General features: G+C 36.8%; 1 protein-coding gene across 1 annotated transcript; it reads left to right on the top strand.

Moving 5' to 3' along the window:
• The first annotated feature begins 1106 nt into the window (after nucleotides 1-1106).
• Nucleotides 1107-21976, top strand: pms1 (PMS1 homolog 1, mismatch repair system component). The gene is given in 11 exon segments (XM_059031323.1): nucleotides 1107-1140; nucleotides 1143-1237; nucleotides 3284-3463; nucleotides 4087-4189; nucleotides 6811-6908; nucleotides 7228-7344; nucleotides 13020-13142; nucleotides 13410-13535; nucleotides 13734-13940; nucleotides 13942-14558; nucleotides 21561-21976. Coding segments are annotated over 11 exon segments (1716 nt in total). The 3' UTR covers nucleotides 21577-21976.
• The last annotated feature ends 396 nt before the right edge of the window (nucleotides 21977-22372 follow it).

Below are 22372 nucleotides of genomic sequence, written 5' to 3'. Positions count from 1 at the left end.
GTTCAGTGTGGTGCACACAATGATACCAAACAGCACAGTGACTACTTTTCTCCATTTAAATAGGCTGAATGACTGATTACAAGATTGGAGACATGTGTGATACTAATTAAAGAAACTAATTAGTTTGAAATATCACTATAATCCAATTATTTATTATCTTTTCTAAGGGGTACCAACAAATGTGTCCAGGCCATTTTAGAATATCTTTGTAGAATAAGCAATGATTCATCTCTTTTCACAGCTTCTTTGCTTTATTCTATGACATACCAAAGGCATGCAAGTATACATGATAAAATATCTTTTAATTTCATCACTTTTCAGGAGGAATGAAGCATTATTTCAATGAGCTGTAAGGGTACCAACAAATTTGAGCACGTCTGTACTTTACCTAGATTGCTCCAGTAAAAACCCAACTGTATAAATGGGTAATTGTATATAAAAATAGTGTGATATCTTGTAACAACTGTAAGTCACCCTGGATAAGGGTGTCTGCTAAGAAATAAAATTAAAAAAAATAAAGTCTTTAGCATCCCAACCAATCAATGCCCTGAAATTAAGGTCACTGTAATCCATGACCAACATTCACAATATGTGGAGTAGTATGATGTACAGTTTTACATGCTGTGTTTCATGAAATTTAGGCTAATGTTCTTGAAGATATAGCCTTCATTAGTTCAGCCTAACAAAAGTCATAACTCTTGCAAAAGATCCACATTCGGACAGCTTCTTAGATAGAATTATCAAAGGGTATATTTACAGTAATTAATTTTGTCTGTCCTGTATTGGGCCACTTGTGCATTTTTCCTAAATTGGATACCATTTTTAATGTGAGTCCCATCTTTAAACAATATAATCTTTTAATATGTATCACTTCTCAAAATGCAAAACAACATCTTGAATCTAAAGTTTAAGATTCTTCTCGCAATGTAGGAAAAAAAATACATTAAAAGGAAAGTGTGCATTCTTTAAATGCAAGGCTGCAACGCCAAATTTATAATCTGGTATTGGTATTTAAAAAGAAAATATGTATTTATATTAATAGTAGTTACCATGTAACCCTGCTGTATTTCAGGTTTCCCCAATGACTTTGTTGGTGGTTTATGAACATGCAGCAGCTGCCTCCGGAAACCGTCCGTTTACTTACAAGTCCCAAGTGATCACCTCTATGCTGAATGTAGTGAAAGAGTTAGTGGAGAATTCATTGGATGCCGGTGCATCAAGAATTGAAGTGAATCTGGTCATTTTATTCCCAAATGTGGAGCTTTGGATTTTTACAAAGATGTGTCAAACATTTCAGGACTTACAATCCTGTCTTCTTTTTTAATACGCTGCCTTTAACAAAAAGGTGACAAGCTGTTCAACATGTCAGTACTGTTATTACTCAAGGCAGTGCTCTGTAATTTTGTATTTAACTGTAATCTAGAACGCAGATTTCTAGCAGCACTTGTTATGTGACATAAAGTGCTTAAATATAAGGGAAGGTTATAATATGTCCATTTGTTGAATAATGAAATATCTGTAAGAGTAAGTGTGCATTCGGTTGAAATGGGTTAATGGAAATACATTACTACTCATGTTTTATTTAAGGGTTATTGTTGCATTCTCAGGGGCTTTCTCCCTCTGTATTGAAAATGATACTGCTGCATCACCACAGGCATACTTGTATTGCTGCTGTTTACACACCCTTGTATAATACATGGATGAAGGCTATATTTGCATCCTGAGCCATTCGAAAAAAAAGTTATAATACCACAGTAGTGACATCAAAATGGCATATTCTACTAGAAGATTTTACTTGACCTTTGACCCATATTTGACTCCTGTGCACCCAAGACAACTTTCAAACACAAAATATCTCGTTTTCATCACTCGACAACACCCACAATTCGTGGTTTTTGGGCACTTTTAACAAATCTGTCTCTGTGAAGATTTACAATCATCCTTCACCAACGGGAGAACCAAACAAGCGAGCGAGACAAATAATCTTCAACTCTGACAGCGACTAAAAAAAAAAAAGCATACCAAACTGAAACACCCTTTCCTTAAAAATACGTTATTTTTTGCAGTTCATTATCTACCCAATTTAATTCACCATTCCTAAATTATCAAAAAGAAAATTATATTTAAGATTCTTTAATATTGACTTAATTTACGTTATTATTATTAATTAAATTCACTTGAAATTTGATCCTTAACACCTGTTTATTGTCTTTTTGTATTACAGATACTAATATCCATGTATTACAAAAAAAAAAAAATAGATGGGCTTCAGTGAGTTACAGGAAAATAACCACTCGACCTAACGGTCTTGTAGTTTATGACGTCACATAAATCCTATACAGCTGTTATTTACCCTGGGGGCGGCGTGCAGATTAAAACACTTGGAAACAGAAGTTGGAAGTTTGTTGCATTTGTTTACTTTCCATGTTCTATTCAAACTATTGTTGTTGTTGCTTGTATTGAATTATTTTGCCCCTCTACTCTTCATAGTTTCTACCAACGGCTTTTCCAGTTACAGCGTTGGCACCGCCGGACAAATTAGCGCTTTTGTTTCTAACAAAATAATTTAACAGTATTGTCAGACATAGTAGTTGCCCAAATATTTATATGTACTCAGATATGAATTAATGCCAAGTTATGTGTTGTTTGTAGTTTAGCAGTTCTGATACCCCCGTCCCCCCGTCCCCTTTTTCCGCTCCACTACCCCTCTCCACTCTCACCCTTACATACATACCAAAAATAAATCGAACTCTTAATATGACAGGTTTGCTCCTTGCAGATAGACATCTGATTACTAATATGCTTACCAAACAGCAAGTGCCGCTCAACATATATCGGGACACTTACTTTTAATGGAATATTCAACAACATCTTTAAAGGCAGTATATTTATTAGGTTAGTCAGTTATTTAATGTTGAACCTTTTGGCAGAAGACATTTGATGACATCTGGCTTTAATAGCCTGCATTGAAAATAGTGAGGACAAATTATTTGATTTATGATATTGAAAAAGATAAATTGGGCTGGAATGACAGATTTATACTCTTAGGAACCAAACAGTTGATGTAAGTATTGCCCATTTGAGGGAATCTGAACAGTTTGAACACCTCAGCCTGTGATCAAGAATTGCTCATTTAAACTGTTCTAGATCAATAATTGTTTCCTGACAGTTTATATATGGGGCAGTTTATATAAAGCTAGCTGGTGATCTTGTATGGTCGTGGCAAAAAGTTGAGAAAATAATACAAATTAAATTCAATCCTTTATTATTTTTTTTTGTTAAGGATGATTATGGTTTTGACCGAATTGAGTTGATAGACAATGGCATTGGAATTGAAGCAGCTGATGAAGCAACCCATGTTATTGCTGTTAAACACTACACTTCAAAAATCAGCAGCCATGATGACTTGGAATCCTTAGAGACGTATGGATTCCGCGGTGAATTATTGTGCACTGTATCTGAGGTGAGGTGTTCTTGTACATTTGGGGGTTTCCATCGGCAGGGACTGATGCTCTAGTTTAGCCTCTAATAAGGTGCTGCAGTGGAGGCAAGCTAGCAATTTCCCAGTGGAGTAAAGGTATGACATGTAGGGAGTAGGTTATACATGGTGATTGATAAAGAACACGCCATGTAACAAAAACATTATCACAGAACATGTTCAAATTGAGATCTGCCATTGGCCTAGCACAAGATGATTCTTTGATTCCAGTTAGCTTGAACACGTTTGCATATTCTGATCTAAATTTGTATTTCAGAATTGTTCTGTAATAAGTCATAATTTGTTTTTCATATGGCTCGTTGTTTAAGAAGCACCCTTTACAAAACTAGGTATTATTTTGCTAAAGACATCCAGCACACGTAGAAATGGAAAGTTACTGACAATTAGCCTAATAGTTCATATTAATATGATTTATGGGTTTCAGATGAACAAGGTACAGTATGAAAACTATGTTTTGTGAAAAAATAACTTTATTTTATACAATTAACAAGAAACCACATTGACATTGAAGCCATTAAATTGGTTTGTTATTCCATTGTTATTTACACACGTCTAAACTTTTGTTATTTGTCCTAATTTCTATTCAGGTAATAATTATTATAAAGACTGCCTCTGATGACGTTAGTACTCAGTACACCTTAGACTTTACTGGAAATGTAGTCTCTCAAAAGCCTTCTCATCTGGGTCAAGGTAGGAATCAAAAGTTCTTTCATATTTAGTTAAAAATGTTAAATAATAAATTAGGTTATTCTTTATTCCAGCCTTTAGGAACTAAAGTATGACTCTGAATAAACACAGGGTGTAATATACTGCAGAGATGTAAAGAGTATTTAACAAGTAATAGTGACTGATGAACTAACTTGTATTGTTATTATTTGAAACCAACTGAGATTTCTGGTATTGGTATTGGGAGACTACATTTGGGGGCTGATTCGTGAAAGTGATTTACAGTATAATCGTAAATCCTGAAAAGCTACTCACTTCTAAATCTTTTGTAGTCATTTTTGTATTACTTTAGTACAAATACATGTTAATTTGGATTCATATGTTGTTTTTTTCTGACTTTATGTGAACGAAAAGACACAAATTCGCCCATTTTCTCATTGGAAATAGGTCAATTTCAAAATATCACTGTCCTGGTCACAAAAGCAAAGTTTGTGGGGAATAATAGCCATTTTCTATACTTTTGAGGCATAAGCAATTAGGAAATAACACTTACTACCCAGGAACCAAAAAAAAAAAAATAATTTGTTACACTGTGTTATTTGGAACAGTGTAGATTGAAAATGTCCCTTGTAAATATAACACAGTTTTGTTTACAGGTGGATATTTAAAGTAGCATTTTGACTTTGTCCTTCATGTAACACAATCCAACACAATTCATGAGTTCCCTCCTGTAGTGATGGCTTTAACCACAAGATGTCTCTCTCTGTATGCAGTTCATTTTACAATGAACAGATAAACCTGTTAAATGCAATGTGTTTAACGTGTATCTGAAAACCTAAATTACTGTTGGGGGAATAAAATACATTTCAACCATTGCTTTATTAACATTTAAAACATGTTTCATTTGGTTCTCCAAAATTATACTTAAAAAAACCCCCAATATTATCATCCAAAAAGGTGCTTTTTCTGTATTTAACTTCTGTTAAATCTGCACATTTAGTATAAGATATATCACACCAGAAACCAGGTTTAAAGGTCTGTACAACATTTCATCTTTAACAATCAGTTAACAACTAACAGTACACTTTTACCACAAAATGTGTTATGTTTCTGTTGCTAGTATTTAATATGAGTTTGATAAGCTACTTGAAATCATGTGTATTATTCAACTAAGTGTGTGTATGTACATTTAGTTTAGTTAGTTAGTTAGTTAGTTAATGGATATAACGGCCTGTAACGTTTCATAATTGGTTCTTGGATTTGTGTCAGTTCCCGAAAATTCAGATGTCCTACTTCTGAATATTGGGCTTTCCTGCCAAGAAATTGTTAGAATACTGATAATGCTATTATTCATGCCAGGCATTCTGTGAGAGAAGTGTATTTTTCCATCTCTCATCATGGCTTTCCTGGAAAGCATACTTTAAATCAGGCATATTGAAGTAATTTCAAGGAGCAAAGAGATAATGTTACAGGAGAAGCTACGTGAAGCTCTGCACTGAATCGATATAGTAAAAATAAAAAAGAAAGTAGTCCTGAAACTGCAGTACAGAAAATACACTAGATTACTGTTATATTAGTTATGCTGATATTTGCCATTTTGTAGATATTTTTGTAAAACTTTTTTTTTTTTTAAATCAATCAATACAATTAGGTTTAGCTGATTTATTTTTGACTGTTCCCTACCGCAAAGCAATACATCCCTTCACATTTTATAGATTAGTTTCCAAAAGGGTGCAAGAAATGACAAATCCTGTTAATTTGTAAAGCACTTTGTGACAACAGGGCCGTGAAAGAAATTATATAAGTGTAATAATGTTGTTGACCTTCCTTATCTTAAAAAAAGGCTGAAGCTGTGCAGTCCCCGTTGACCTCTTTACTGTATCTCCAGTGTGGGGTTTCTGCAATGTCATCGCACTGACATTTGAACTCCACTCTAAATTTAGCATACCTAGTTGCAATTGAGATTGAAGTGAAAGTCCCTTATACAGTACAGTAAGCCTTCTGTCCACAGTGTCTATGGTGGTGGCTGGAGATTATTATTATTTGTTGTTATGCATTTAATAGGGAAATGTGTCTGGTTTGGGTTAACAGTGGAAAGCTACTTCAATCCTATTTCTTCTGTATTTTAATTTGTCTGTCCAACTATAAAATGCTGCTGCAAAAAATATATACTTTGCTTGTATTTGGAATACTTCTTGATATAGTTGCAAATCCTACGTTGAATAAAATGTTTGGAGGGAGAAAAGTTTGTAGTGTATCCGTTTCATTTAATTCATTTAAAGATTGTCATGGGCCTGCTTTTCACACCATCAGCACATGCGGAGATATCTTGTATCACAAACTTTGCAGTTCATGGCTTCTCGTGTTTCACAGCGTTTTTGAAAGCTGTTTACTGCAGTGGTCATTTTACAGTTTCTTAAATTGCATATTTCATTGGAGATGTGTGATAGCACGCTTGCAGAAATCAACAGCCTGGATTTATGCTTGCATCTGGAAATGCCCATGACAAGCTTGAACGCTGGTGTTAAAATATATGTTATGTGTAAGCAACCTCAAAAATCCAGGTTGTCATGTTCAAATAAAAATATGGTACTATTTCACATGCCACACTTTATTAATTGTTTGAATGCAATTGTCTGTATCAGAGTGCAATAACAGTGCTTCGGTTATTGCAATAAGAATCCCAAAGAATGATTACGAACAAAGGAAATTTGGAGCTACTTACACTTTTATAAAATCACTGGTAAATTGAATCAACTGTGTATTTTAATACAAATCCATGTTTGCTATTCGCCCAAGACAGAACCTTGTTATTTATTGAATCATTCATTTGATCAAAATTAAGGTTTTTAGACTTGTTCACATTTGGAGATATTCACTGAACCTGCAAAGGGGATTGTATGGCTGATGGAACGTTAAATGAAAAATGCTTATTGACATTTTTGGGGTTGTGAAATGCTGCTGAATGTCTGTTCGTAAGCACGTAATCCTGCAGATGACTAGAGATCAACAGATCTAAATTTAGTATAAAAAATATTTGACCCTTTACTATGTTGTTTCAGGCAATTGTTTGGCAGAAAGCCAGGGTGTCAGATCACAAAATGGCCCTCGTGTCCGTGCTTGGAACTGCCTTGATGAGCAGCATGCTACGTTTCCAACACCATCAGATGGATCCAGAAGTCAGTGAAAGGCTACATTCTAGTACAAGGAAATACCAAGACAGCAATACTTGCTCAGCAGCTTTTGGAATTATTTTCCTAAAATGACAGCAGTTTAATTTAATATTGTACATTGAAAAGTTTTAGTTTTTATTTTTTTATGTTGTGTTATTCTTTTCAAACTCAGCCTCTTTAATAATAATACATTTGATCTTATTTATTTTTTGCCTGGGAGAATCTAAGAATGTACAGTAATAACCCCACCCCCAATAGTTTCTTTCAAAGAAAGATCTTGTCAGGGTTCACATGTTCATACATCCCAAAGTAATATAATCAAATGTGACTCTTAAAATTAGATTCAATGTGCTCAGGGGACAGACTGTTTTATTTACAGTTCTGATCAGAGCAAATCTGTTTTGTTTTGGACTATTGTGTGAGCTGATAGAATGGCATTTACAACTCTGTTGTAATGTAAAGTACAGCAAGTCAGTATTTGTTTCATACTTAAATAATAAATGCTGCAGGCTGTTAACTCAGGGGATACAGTACATTACTCAGATTTGAAAACCAGTGCGCACATACATACATAAAGAGGAGGCTAGGAGTCTATGATAAAAGTGAATAGGATTTGGGAAAGTTGGAGACAATTCATGTTCAGTGTGACAGACAAGGGTCAGCTGAGCTGCATGATATTCTTGCACAGATCTTCATTGTGTTGCTGTTTAGTGGGGCCTGAGTGACTTCAACCATTACATCATGCTTCTGGGTGGCACTCATAATCATTTTTGCAAATCCAGTGTTTGAAGATGAGTTTTCATGGTTTCTTCTATTTTTGAAGATCTGGTTGTATATTTGGGCGTTTAAAGTTATGCAGGAATTTGAATATTGTTTAGTAATACCCTACTGCTTAGTCAAAAGGCCAATTCAATATTGATAACAACAATTATATGGTATCTTAAGAAGTACAGTACATCTTTTTTTTTTTTTTTTTTATAAGTGAACACATATAAGGGAACTCAATTTTAAAGAGAAAAAAATACAAAACTTTCTTTACTGAATTAAGGTTTGTAAAATAACCAGTTTGTTTTTTAATAAGTGGTTCAATCTTTAGCAAATGTTCCCTATTGTATATAACTAAACTAGTTCTATGACCCAGCAGCCAAGTTTAGGGCCGGAGGTTTGCAAAATATGTAACATTGGATTAGTTGGGAGGGTCATTAGTCTTGTAGATGTGTGACCAGCATAAGGACATTGCTGAGCTCAGTTGGCATAATGCCGGCCTGCCAGCAGGCTTGGCATTGGTGGCTCCAACCAGGAGGGGGCTGGGAACTCTCAAATCCTTCTTCGTTTCTGGGTGAAAGAAGAACACCATGTAAGAGGAACTTAGTATATTTAAAAACAATGGTAAGCATCTTATCATTTTGAAATGATGCATTTTGAGGTGCAAAACTCCAGAGTGCTCCCAAAGTAAATGCAGCACTTCGAAGTTCTAATCAAGATATGCTGAACGCAAGCCAGTCATACGTGATACATTGTCATTGGATGGCCTCCAGATTTTCTCCTCAGCATTTGTAAAGCATTAATAATAATTTGTGTCACATGAACTGGTTGAACTAATTCAAATTATAATTGCATTTCCGAAGAGCGTGAATATGTTTGCTTGTTCCTGCCACAGTTCCCCTGTTTGCTACCTGCAACTTGTATAAACACATTTCTCTTGACAGATGAAACTTAAAAAATGTTAAGGTAACATTTCTGTTGTTTAATTTAATCTGTAAAAATTAAGTAACTTCCCTCTTCACTTGAAACACAGAAAATAGGGATTTTGTAAGTACTGCTATAATTTTTGGGGTCCTAATCCCTTATATAAAAAAATAAACCACTTAGTAATCACAGAGGAATTGCGGGCTGTGGATTCAGTTAAAAAGGTGTTTTCCTATTTTTTTACAGCTTTATAAATTGTCAGAATCCACTTAGCATCTACTGTAGCTGCTTAGCATTCAATGGTAATTTTCCATTTTTATTACATTTTATTAAAAGTTGCTTATAAAATTCAGACAGTTTGCTACCCAGTACTGTAATATGCTACAAAACACATTTCTATTTTTAAATAAAGTTTGGATCATTGAGCTTGAATGTTGTTAGGTTTAATCTGGAAAAGGATAACATTTACCATCGAGCATCCCTTGAAAACACTTCTGTAAAGCCTGGCAACCCTATTGAACTCCAGGTGACCAACTCAGATTTAATTATAAGAGCAATTAAGCATGGCTCTAAAGTAACTGTGATTGAGTATTGCAAGGGGCTCAGCTAGTAAAAGCACTACCGCTTGCAGTGCAGGGTGAGTCACGCCAATATGGTCCGAATTTTGTTTGCACTGAGTTGCGAATCTTGGCTGGGGGCCCACATGGTGCTGCATTGACTTTTGCACTGGGTTTTGGGGATAATTCATGATTCAGCAACCCCTACTGTTCAGGCGCCCACAAGTCCAAGGCTGGGCCTCACCTCCAGGGCCTGGTTCGGTGAGTGAAAAGATACAATCGATTTGACAATGAGAATGACTTGGTGAGCATTCTTTTTGTCTGTTAAATCTTCAGTCCTCCTGGTCATTTAGTGGTTGCAATGGTAAGCTGATATTCAAACAGTGCATTTTGAATTGGGTCGAAAATTGAGATAAAAGTACCGTCAAATCATATTTTTTTCTTTTTCAGTTTATTTATTTTTATGGATTTAGAGTGCCCAATTATTTTACCCTCCATTTTCTCACATAGCAGTTCCCCATAGCAGCTAAGGAACTGAAGTTTAGTAGGCATCCTCTGCTCGCCCATCCAAGCCAATGGCCTCATTACACGCAGGTACTCGAGAGTGGATGTCACCAGTTCCTGGTGGACAAAGGCCAGCCCTGCAGGTATCCGCTTCAGCTCACCAGGTTCCTGGTTAGTAGAGTCAGCTGTAGCATGATGAGAAGAAACAGTCCCTGATGGTTTTGCCTCCCTACCCTGCAGGAGCGCCAGAGCCAATGCAACTCTCCCCACTTTGCTTTACCAGGTGAGCCACTGGGGAACCCCTGTTTTTCAGTTCTGAAGACAGTGGTTTACATCAGCTTTTTGCCAGTGTCACCGTTGCATAATATAAATTGCTGCAGGTTGGCTAATGGTTGCCTCAGGAATTGCTGTAAAACATAAAGCAGTAGTTGTATGCAAATAGAAAGCTTGTATACTCAATGTTGTAGTTTTTGAGTATCAACAAAGCCAACAATAATAGGCTGTAGTTTACCTCAATGATCTGTTCTCATTCAGTGTTTTGCAGTCAGTGATCACCTGCTTACAATTAACAATGTTGTAATGGTGCAGTATAAATAATGTACGATAATGGCTACTATAAATGTTTCAGTTCTGAGTAATTAGAAAGTTCATTAAAATCTCTAATTAAAATACACTGTTGCAAAGCAGCTGTTGAGCTCCATGCAATATATAGCAGCTCATTCAGTCATTTTGAGATGATTCCCATTTTCACAGCTCATGTGTACTTCCAACTAGGGCTGGCCGTGCTCCGACTTTGCTAGAGCGGCTCCGGCAGCTCTGATGGGGATCCCCTGCTCCAGCTCCAGAGTCACTGAAACCTCTAATCAATAATGCATGTTCTTGCCTACCATAGTAACATTCTATTTAAGTTTTCTTTTAATTGTTCAAGCTGGTAAAATGTGTTTTTTAGACAAGAATCCTTCATGAGTGTAAAGTCAGGCCTTTCTTACTTCTGAGATACTTTTCAACTTTAATAGTGCTAAATATAAGGACTGTAATAACGTTCTGCAGATTAACAAATATTCAGATACATGTCTGAATCCTGAACAGATATCTGAACTATCTATGCAATTATAAGGACCCGCTTTATATGCCTGTACTGATTTCATAAAAGGTAATGGCTGCAGATACTGGAATACATGATTCTAGTTGATAATTTTTGATGACCCCTTATATCAACAGAAATATTATGTACATTAAAGTACTTCTGAATTTACATTTCGTTATTTTATATACTATTTATTTTGTTCATTCAAATTGAATGAACAATTGCGAAAGTTTGAACTGAATAATTGAGAAAGGATTTTTTTAAATGTGATGAAAGGCAGGAAATAGTGGAGCTGCTTCGGAACCTCAGCTGCAGCGATATGCTCTGGAGAGCCCCAGTGACCCAGCTCCAGCTCTGCTCCGGCTCCAGCAACCCCAGCTTTAGCTCCGCCCCTGCTCCAGCATCCCTGGCTCCAGCTCCACTCCGGCACCAGCATCCCCAGCTCCAGCTCCAGCTCCGCCCCTGCTCCAGCATCCCCAGCTCCAGCTCTGCTCCGGCTCCAGCATCCCCAGCTCCAGCGCTGCTGCGGCTCCAGTATCCCCAGCTCCAGCTCTGCTCCTGCTCCAGTATCCCCAGCTCCAGCTCTGCTTCGGCTCCAGCATCCCCAGCTCTAGCTCCGCCCCTGCTCCAGTATCCCCAGCTCCAGCTCCGCTCCTGCTCCAGCATCCCCAGCTCCAGCTCCGCTCCTGCTCCAGCATCCCCAGCTCCAGCTCTGCTCTGGCTCCAGCATCCCCAGCTCCAGCTCTGCTCCTGCTCCAGCATCCCTAGCTCCAGCTCTGCTCTGGCTCCAGCATCCCCAGCTCCAGCTCCGCTCCTGCTCCAGCATCCCTAGCTCCAGCTCTGCTCTGGCTCCAGCATCCCCAGCTCCAGCTCCGCTCCAGCTCCAGCATCCCTAGCTCCAGCTCTGCTCTGGCTCCAGCATCCCCAGCTCCAGCTCTGCTCTGGCTCCAGCATCCCCAGCTCCAGCTCTGCTCCGGCTCCAGTATCCCCAGCTCCAGCTCTGCTCTGGCTCCAGCATCCCTAGCTCTGGAGCTCAGCTCAGAAAACTGACAAGCTCCGCTCTGGTTCCAGGTCCTGGAACTGGCTCCAGGGCTTCGGCTCCGGAGCCGGAGCATGGCCAACCCTACTTCCAACACGCTGCCAATAGAAGAGGTTGTCATAGCAGATTTTGGCAGCTTGGCACCAACATTGTCCAGAGATGACAAATTTGTTCTGATTGTGCATTGAAAACTTCATTAATTGCTCAAATATTAAACAGTAAACACTGCATGATTTGTTTATTTTGAAAATATCCCAGTGGATAATAATACACAATGACATTGTGAATACATGTTGTAGAGTGTGGGTGAGACTAGGGTTATTCTGGGTTGATGAAAAAATACCCTGTTTTCAGAATGCCGGACAAGGAAGTGTGTTGCTGCAGTAGTACACACCAAACAACTTGGTTCTTGCACAATAAACCTTAAATGAGTTATAGAACTCCTGTGGAAAACATTTTTTTGTTTGTTTGCTACTACTTCTTAATCACAATATGCAGAACAAAATAGTTCTTATCATCTGTTGCAACTCGCATGGTCACGTACCGGCCTGTTTCCAAAGAGTTTCAGTACAAAGTGTTTTTTCTGGCATTGTTATTTGAGCAGATTGAGATCTGTGTATGTTTTAGGTCATTCACATCCCCTCCCCACACACTGACACACACGCTAAATGAATATAATCTTTACAAGTATTTGCCTGATCTCTCCTCACTGTTTCTCACAGGGGAATATGTCTGTAGTCTTTATTTGCTACCTACTTATTATAATACAACATGTTGTTTTTTTTTATATTTTTTGCATTTACAGGTTACTCTTAATGGATTTCTTCCAAAACCAGGTTCTGACAACACTTTGACAAGCTCAAGCAGCTCTGACAAAACTTTCATTTTCACGAATCAAAGACCGGTTCATCTAAAAGAAGTACTGAAGGTACTGTAACGGACTGTGGGCTGGCATAAAGCTTTTGCTACAGTACAAAGTTCTCTCCCCTTTTTCTAAATGGAATATAATGCTATAAAGATTTAAAAACTAGAAATAAAAATAACAAGATATGTTTTAACTACATATGAGGAATATACTTTTTCTTGTATTGAAATAATGTACTGATTAATACAAGTTACCATTACCAAACTGATACTATGTTTGATAATGATAATTTTTGTGTCTGCATTGTATTTTCTGCTGGTCTCTTTATAGCTGGTCCGACAGTTCTATAGCTTGCAGTCCTGCCGACAATCTTCACATTCCCGGTGTCCTGTGTTGTTTATGAACATTGTTGTTCCTGCTGCTTCAGCTGATATTAAAGTAATGCTTCAGAACAAGGTAACTTAGCATTTGTATACCTCTACACCTTTTGGCTATGTGAAAGTAATTTTTATACGTTTCAACATTATAACGTACTGATAATATTACAATCATTAATCTTTTCTACAGTTAATTACATATTTTTCATATTTGTTGTTACATGTTTTTAAATAACTGCATTTATACTGTATTTTACGTTTTTGTTTGTATTCTTAGGAAAACATTCTATCTGCTGTTGAGACCATCTTAATTTCAATGTGTGGTGCACTGCCTGGTTCAGTGCTTACAGATGTCAGCAAAAGAGATGTTCCTATATGTGTGAATCAAACCGATTCACCTGACAGCAGGGTCCTCACAGGTGACAGTGCATTACTAACGCTAAATAAGGAAGGAAAACACCAGTGTCCTACTTTCTGAGCCGCCAGTATCGTTCGACAAAACCATGCCAACCGAGCCACTGGAAAGCACATCATCATCAGAAGGCAACTGCCAAATCATCAAGAACGCCTGCGAGTTTGGTGTGACTTTCACACTTGATGATGAGAGGATATTTATGGACACCCAGCAGGGCAATGGGTTAAAAAGTGCAGGTGAAAATGGCCTGCAGAAGAAACCAGGAGTTGTGATGGACACAAAGACTGATGGTACTAAAGACTTCTCTGAAATGACTGCCGAAAGCTGGAGCATGGGTCACACATTGAAAGATTCCAACACAGGAGAGAAACTAGAACCTGTGAAAGTCTTTGTGCCTCATGAAAAGACATTTGCAAACCAGAATGAAATCAACCTGCAGAGTTCAGTCAAGTCCAAACAATAGCCCATGCAAAAAGCTGTCCACGCAGTGACTGAGAAAATGGCAAAGGTTACAGCCTACGACTTGATCAGCAACCAAACTGTGAGGCAGCCGATGTCGGCCAGTGCAATATTCAGGCAAGAAATGCGACCAAGGATCCTAGAAGAGAATCCAAAGGCCAGTCTGCAGGAGATTACCAGCAGTGTTGAAGATCTGTGGAAAAATCTGAGCGAAGAGGAGAAAAAGAAGTAAGTTTCCAGATTTTACCTTTGAACCAGTAGTTTGCATTCCTTGTGACTCACAGGGTGCAAAAACCATATCTCAAGGTTTTATAAAATATAGAGTGGAAAATTGGTTTTGGCTTGTCCCTTCTGTCATCCAGACTTGCGGATTGTTGATATGTTTGTCTTTTCCAGACTGCTGCATCTGATTATTAGGTTAGATGCTCAACATTTTCCAGTCCAGGTTTTAACCTTTCAATCATTACCCTTTTTTTCCATCATGACTATATCAACACTATATGTATACATGTATATATATATATATATATATATTCTCCTAGGCAGTGTTATTTTTGACTGTCTGGATCTTCTTGACAGCTGTGATTTAATAATGGAGTGTTTTTCTTTCACTTGGTAATTCATACCACAAACAATAGTCACTGGATAGTAAATTTACTGTAGTGTGGCACATTTTTTACATTATTGTATGAAGACTCAATTATGGAGCGGACAGTTTTTTTTACATTGGAAAGAAGGTGTATGGCTTGTTAAATCACAACTTTAAAAATGAGTTTAAATAATAATCATAATAGTTTGTAGGTTTGTGCAAACTTCTTTGTCATCTTTTTTTGTTTTTAAGAAACCCTATTTAATTGATAATGTATATGTTGGGGTTTTGTAGCAATACAAAACTTCTCACAGATTGCATGAACAGTTGCTTGTGCAAGTGTATAGAACATGAACATCTTGAGAACTTGCACTAGGCAAACTCAGACAATAAATACCTAGTACAGTAGTGCCGTGCAAAAACTACAAAAGATTCGTACTGAATCGTGACAGTGTTCTTTAATTCACATATCTTTTTAATCTCCGTTTTGCAGTCTGACTTTTATTAGATTTTTTTGTAAAAAAAAAGAAAAAAAAAAAAAGAAATGCACATGCTATTAGGAAGGAAATAAAGAAGACATAGAAAAGTATTTTTGTTCAATATTAATATAAATTCCACGTGACATGTAACCGATAAGGTTATCAGTACTCAAGCAGAGTTAACCATTAGTTTATTGCACCTTTGCAGATATATGTTCATGCCATGTTATTGCCTTGGTCATCTGATCTGACTCAAAATAAATGTGTGCTGCCTTTGCACAGGATTAGTCTTGTGAATATTGTTACGTTTTTTGTAATTTTGTTTGTTTTGTTTTTGTTTTGTTTTTTCACTGCAAATGAAGACAGGCCAACCCCCAAATTTAACTTCTTCATAACTTTAGACCAGATCTGACAAAACATTTTTAAATGCAAGTTCATTGTAAATCATAAGCAGTAGGGTTTTAAATTAAGAAATATAAACTTGACTTATGTTCTTCTGATATAACAATAATTAATATGTATAACTCATTTTGTTAAGAATTTACTTTTGAAGTGGTTTGTTGAATTATGAATGTTTAACACTGTACAACTTGATTGATTATTTGGGGCCTGTGTGTACAGCAGGTCAGTAGAAGCCTTATTTAGACCCCTACAATTTCACATTCCAGCAGTTAATAAGATACTGTATCCTTTGAACCTTATTCATTACATTTTCTTTCTAAAACCATATTGCAACTTTCAAACTTAACATCAGTCTACCTAGCTATTTCTACCATGCTATCTGAAGAAGGAGAAAGCCCAAATGTTGTAGCTAATTAAAAAAATAATGAGTTTTCAGTTATATATTGGTCATTCCACGCCAACTCAACCAGAAAAGGGACATTTCGTTGCCCATCCGTCTCAGATTTTCCTAGAAAAATTTACCTGGGGGTTTTCTGACATGCTGAGTTCAGAAATGATAGCCAATTTTTTTTTTTTAAATGTCCCCTTCGACCTGTGACCTTGCAAAGGTAAACCAAAAGTGAGAAAGGGACCTTGACCAGAAAAATCACCCTGGGTGCAATTTAGCTGCTACCATCATGTGTAGCACCTCGTTCTACTCGTATTGAATAGGGCTTTTCAGAAAAAAATACTAGGAGCACCCAACTCACTTCTGGAAAATTGCCAGACGAGGGGTAACTGACGAGTTTTATTTGAATTTCAGCCCAACCCTTTACCCTGTAGGGGATGTGGGTCCTAAAATGTAAGTATTGCTGTAAGACCCTTAGGAACCAGTCTTCCAAATTCTGTGAAAAACATTTGGTTTCAAGTCCCACCACTGGTCATTAAATCCCCTTGAAATTTGAATGTTTGCTATTTGTACCAAGTTTAGGCCGTAATAACTTGCGTGGGGGGACTCTAAAAAATCACCCAAAGATATGTTTGGATAGATGTTAATGAAATCTACAAGCATCAAGCAACATATGTTGGTATCCGGGGATTTTGGATTTTTGAAGTTGCATTTGTCATGCATTTGAGCATTGCTTATGGCCACTTTGGTGAGGTTAAAGTACCACATACCATATCTCATCAACATCTATCCAAACATATCTTTGGGTGATTTTTTGGAGTCCCCCCACGCAAGTTATTATGGCCTAAACTTGGTACAAATAGCAAAAATTCAAATTTCAAGGGGGTTTAATGACCAGTGGTGGGACTTGAAACCAAAAGTTTTTCACAGAATTTGGAAGACTGGTACCTAAGGGTCTTACAGCAATACTTACATTTTAGGACCCACATCCCCTACAGGGTAAAGGGTTAGGCAGAAAATCAAATAAAACTCGTCAGTTACCCCTTGTCTGGCAATTTTCCAGAAGTGAGTTGGGTGCTCCTGGTATTTTTTTCTGAAAAGTCCTATTCAATACGAGTAGAACGAGGTGCTATACATGATGGTAGCAGCTACATTCCCCCCAGGGTGATTTTTCTGGTCAAGGTCCCTTTCTCACTTTAGGCTGACCATTGGTCACAGATATATATATATATATATATATATATATATATATATATATATATATATATATGACAGTTATCCAGATACTGTAACTTGGACTATTTCCAAATATTCACAAACTATCCAGAACATTCTGCAGTTTATATATTGTGCAAATGCTATTCTATGTCAGTTCCAGACATGCAATGCAAACAGTCTCCACCAGATGGCTTTGATAATCTGGCCTGTTGAAGCAGACAGCTAAGGGAATTGTCTGCAGTTTCTTTCTGGGATGCTAAGAAACATTCAGATACTTTAAATTTCAAAGGTGGGTTTTTTCAAAGGTGTGCCCGCTGCTTTAGTCCTATTTACAATGTTAATACAGAGTGCAAAAGGGATACTTAGTGTAAATGAGTATTCAACACAGGTCCAGAGAGATTCATTGTTTACAGTATGGATTATATTTATTAAAAAAAAAATATTCTCCTAAAAATATAAACAGGATGGTAACAGATTAAGTTAAATAAGAAGTATACACAGTAGTTTTGTTCAATAATTATCCAAAGCCTTAATGTGATAACAGCAGCTTTGTAATTAGTAACAACGTATAACTCGATGGGGTAAGGTAAAAGCTGTAACTTTGTTCAGGGATACAGGTTTCCCCCACCCCCACCCCCCTCTGGCTTTACAGGTAGCAGATGGTTTTTATCTTAACGGTTTCTCCACATTTTCTTGGGTATGATTTATTGCTTGTCCCTAGGAACCAGATTCACCAGAGTAAAGTGAATCAAGGTTCCATATGTGATTGAGCATATTATAATTAGTTACAACTGGTGACCTTTTCACCAAACCCATTTTCCACCACACCTGCAAATAATTGAATCTGAATGTTCGCCTAAGAAGTGCTTATCTTTAAAAGTTTAATAGAAGGCGGTTGTAGTTTCTTCAAAACAAATTAGGGGAGGCTGCAATAGCTTATAATGTCTTTAGTTTACATTTAGTTTAAAAGAAGGCAGCAACTGATGAGTGCCTGAAATCCCTTGTATTTACTTTTTCACCAACTGACAAATATAAGAGTATTTATCCAGCAATTAGTAGTTAACATTGCAGTGTTTAATGAAAACAATAAAACAGTTTATTCATCAAGTTATTTGATTTCTACAGGGAATAAAAACTGCTACTAAGTCCACATAAGGTTATTAGGTTTATGGCTAGCAAACCTAGATTGATTTTCAAGTGGAACTATGATAGGCAGAAGTGGTGTAAAACTAGGGTACTACTTTTTGGGGGGAATGGGGATAAAATATATACATTTCATTTATGACCATAATTAAAATGCAGAGTTTTTTTTTCCTGTGATCCATATCTGTAAGTTGTGTTTTTTTTTTTAATATATATGTAGGACTTGGACCAATATAAATTACAGACCAAGAAAGCATCAGAGCAAAACATTGACAGATTTTCAAAAGGAGTAGAAAAACGTCTTAAACTGGCTTTGGCACATAGTAAGCTTGAAATCCAAAAGCGCAAGGCTCCTCTTTCAAACCAGCAAATAATCGACAAGCTTTTTCAATCCCAGAAAGAAAATAAATCCAAAAAAGTGTTTAAAACTGTTCCTTTTTATCTGAATTCAGTAAAGCTCAGGCGTAGACTCCTTTCAGAACAGTGCCATCAAAAATCAGAAGGCCTTCAAATTGTAAACCGGCTGGGTTCGCACGGTGCATGGGTTGTTTTATCTGGAAGAAACTTCATGTTGTTAAATCCATCTCGGGTAGAAGAAGCCTTGCTGTTTAAAAGGCTTATGGAGACTAATATACTTCCAGCAGAGTGCCTGGACACACCTGTAAAGTTAACAGATGGGTAGTGTATCAATGCATTGCTATATTGTTTTCTACCTCAGTGTCATGATGTATGAAATGATAATATTTTAATTCAAAAAAGTAATATTTACTTTAAAACACATATATACTCTCCAATTTAGACACTATTTGAGTAAAATCTATTTTGGGTGAGTAAAATGCAACATTACCTTGAAGTCATGAGTACTTTCAATGAATACTGGCCATACTTTAATGGCAACTTATGAGGTATGCATCAACTACAGCCTTAAATTTTAACTGTAACGTACTTTGAACAACAGCTTCATTTAGAATCATTCTACATGAAGACACTGGGATTTCCTTATTTTCCACCTGAAAAAAATCCAACAATGTCTTTTTCACAGTCATTTAGTCCTGCCTTAATAATATTAATAATATTACAGTCCTGGAAGTTGCTACTCCCTGGCCACTGCTTGCAGTATATTCACAATTGACCATTGAGATGCCGGGAACCAACGAAGTACCAGAAGCTTGATAACATGCGACCTCAAGCTGTGCAGCAAAATTGCTATGCATATTTTTTACAGCTTATCTGGATCGCTGACTGCCCCAGAATGTTTGTTTGATTGAATGTCTCTGTAGAACAGGAAAATAGTGTGGGTGTTGTGTTTTCTGATTGAATTTCTCCCTTAGTATTAGATTTTGCTGAAGTTTCTATTTAAAAGTGTTTTGCATTCATTCCAACAGGGTTAAAGAGTCATTTACAACAAATTGCATCATGTCTTTTATTTTAGGGTCACAGGGGCTGTTGTCTTTACTATTTTCAGAGTTCATAAAAGGTATCAAACTATAGGGTTTGCAGGAGAGGATTCCGATACATTCTTCTGACAGAGTTGTTGTGTCAGTAACTGGTTCGCTTTCGGAAAAAATAGAAGTAAAGCACGCTGCAGCAGCAACAGATTCCTCTTCCTCATATGGAAAATATTTGAGGGTTTTGACCTTTGAAAGTGATAATACAGTACATCAAATCTGAACTGCGCACCTGAATCCTAAATACAGAAATAAGCCTTACAATCCCATCTTCTTTATTTTGCCATTTTTAGTGTTACAGTAAACGCACAAATATGACAATAAGTGAAAACGTTTCAACATTGGCTGTTTGACCCTGTTTTCTTTCTTAGAATGCCAACATGTGAAAATGTTTTTTAAAATGAAGAATTGTAACCTTTCTCAGTAAAATTTTTTTTTTTTTTTTTTTGATGAGCTTATTAGACCAATTTCTCAAACTTTAAAACACAAGCTTTCAAGACCTTCCTCCGATAAAACAGTTTGGGAAGAAATAATGTATACATTATTATTAATATAAGTAGTAATTAAATCTCATTACATAGTGAAGAGACCAATGTGTGTGTGTGTGTGTGTGTGTGTGTGTTTTCATACAGCTGTTCAACAATTTTATAGATATATTGTGCAGACAGACCACATGTGTATAACATATTGCACAGCAGCACCACTCAATGCTATATATTAACCTTTTATAATTTCACCTATTTCAGTCTGTGTATCTGGAACAGTAATGTAGTCGAAACGTTTCCTTCATAAAATGTGAAGTAACATTGTGCACTTTCACAACAATTGATCATTGGTTTGATATGCACACATTTCAGATGCTTGGTAGTGTTCCCACAACATGACTGGATTCTTTAATAGTAAGAATATATGGAAAACCAAAAAGCAGTATGTAATTCAGTATGTTAACATAACATTTTTCTTGGAAAAAGGTGTAACTTTGTCTTCAAGTGGGGAGAAAATGTGCTTGTTAAATGATAATTTTTCAGTGGCTATACCAGTTTTAATGTCTATGTGCAACTTGGCAGTTTGTCACTTAGACATTCCAGTCCGGCTTCCTTCCCTGTCCGGAGTGACACGTGCTGACCCTGGATACAGCTTGTTATTAAACACAATTGACAGTGGATTCCTGGTCTGGGGGAATAACACTGGGTGACGGTTTTTAAATTCACATTTCTCATACCCATGCAAGGTTATGGAGTGTCATAGATTAGGCCATAGGGGAATACATTGTTAACGCTAGGCATTGCCCAAGGCAACAGTTGCTATATTCTTTAAAACGTTGCAGCTGTATTTTAAAGGGGAAAAAGATTGATGGAGTACACCTTGTTCTTAAGCAGAAATCTTCATTTTCCATTCTGTACAGCATTGCAATAGTCATTTAGGACTGTATTTGGCACCAGTTTGTTTGTGTTGGTCAGTCACTGGAGTGTAAATCAAAACATTTATTTATTATTCTTTGCTGGAGATTGTACTTATTATCAAGTGTATATTAATCCTTGTTTTTTGGTTTTTCTTGGCAAGGTGGCTCAACCGCTGAAAGACACTTGGAAGTTGCGGCGATGTCTGACTGTGTGCCTTACTACAGTACATCAGATTTAATGGAAAATTTAAATGCTGTTTTGAAACGTGCAACAGTGCAGACTGCTTAAAGTAAAAAATTACCTTCAGGTAAGGAATTGAAGATATTTGTTCCAAGCAACACGAGAGTGGCCCATAGAGCAACCAAACATGTAGTTTGTTATCAAAATGTAAATCAGATTAATTTGTGGTTTTGACAAAGCGCCTGTGTACAGCAATATAGTACTGTATAAACACAGTTTAGAGTATTACCATGAACATTTGAATTGATGAATTTGTCTTTATTTAGTGAATTTAAATGGATACTGGCACTGTCACACACTGAGTTTTTTGGTCCTGGGGACCTTTAATATGCAATACCCTCCATTTACTGTAATGAATTCCATTAAATAAAATACTGTGTGATTCACATTTTTGTATGTTTTATTGTTTTCTTTTCATTGTACATATATTATTATTTATTTCTTAGCAGACACCCTTATCCAGGGCGACTTACAATTGTTAAAAGATATCACATTATTTTTACGTACAATTACCCATTTATACAGTTCAGTTTTTACTGGAGCAATCTACGTAAAGTACCTTGCTCAAGGGTACAGCAGCAGTGGCCCCCACCTGGGATTAAACCCACAACCCTCCGGTCAAGAGTCCAGAGCCCTAACCACTACTCCACACTATATAGGGAGAAGCTGTCCGTCTGCCATGCCAATTACCACTGACCTTCTCAAAAGAAGATATTGATGATACAATCTCCA

The sequence above is a fragment of the Acipenser ruthenus genome, chromosome 10, assembly GCF_902713425.1.
Source record: "Acipenser ruthenus chromosome 10, fAciRut3.2 maternal haplotype, whole genome shotgun sequence".
In the NCBI taxonomy this organism is placed as follows: domain Eukaryota; kingdom Metazoa; phylum Chordata; class Actinopteri; order Acipenseriformes; family Acipenseridae; genus Acipenser; species Acipenser ruthenus.
The sequence above is the reverse complement of the archived record's forward strand: the minus strand, read 5'-3'. Positions and strand labels throughout refer to the sequence as shown.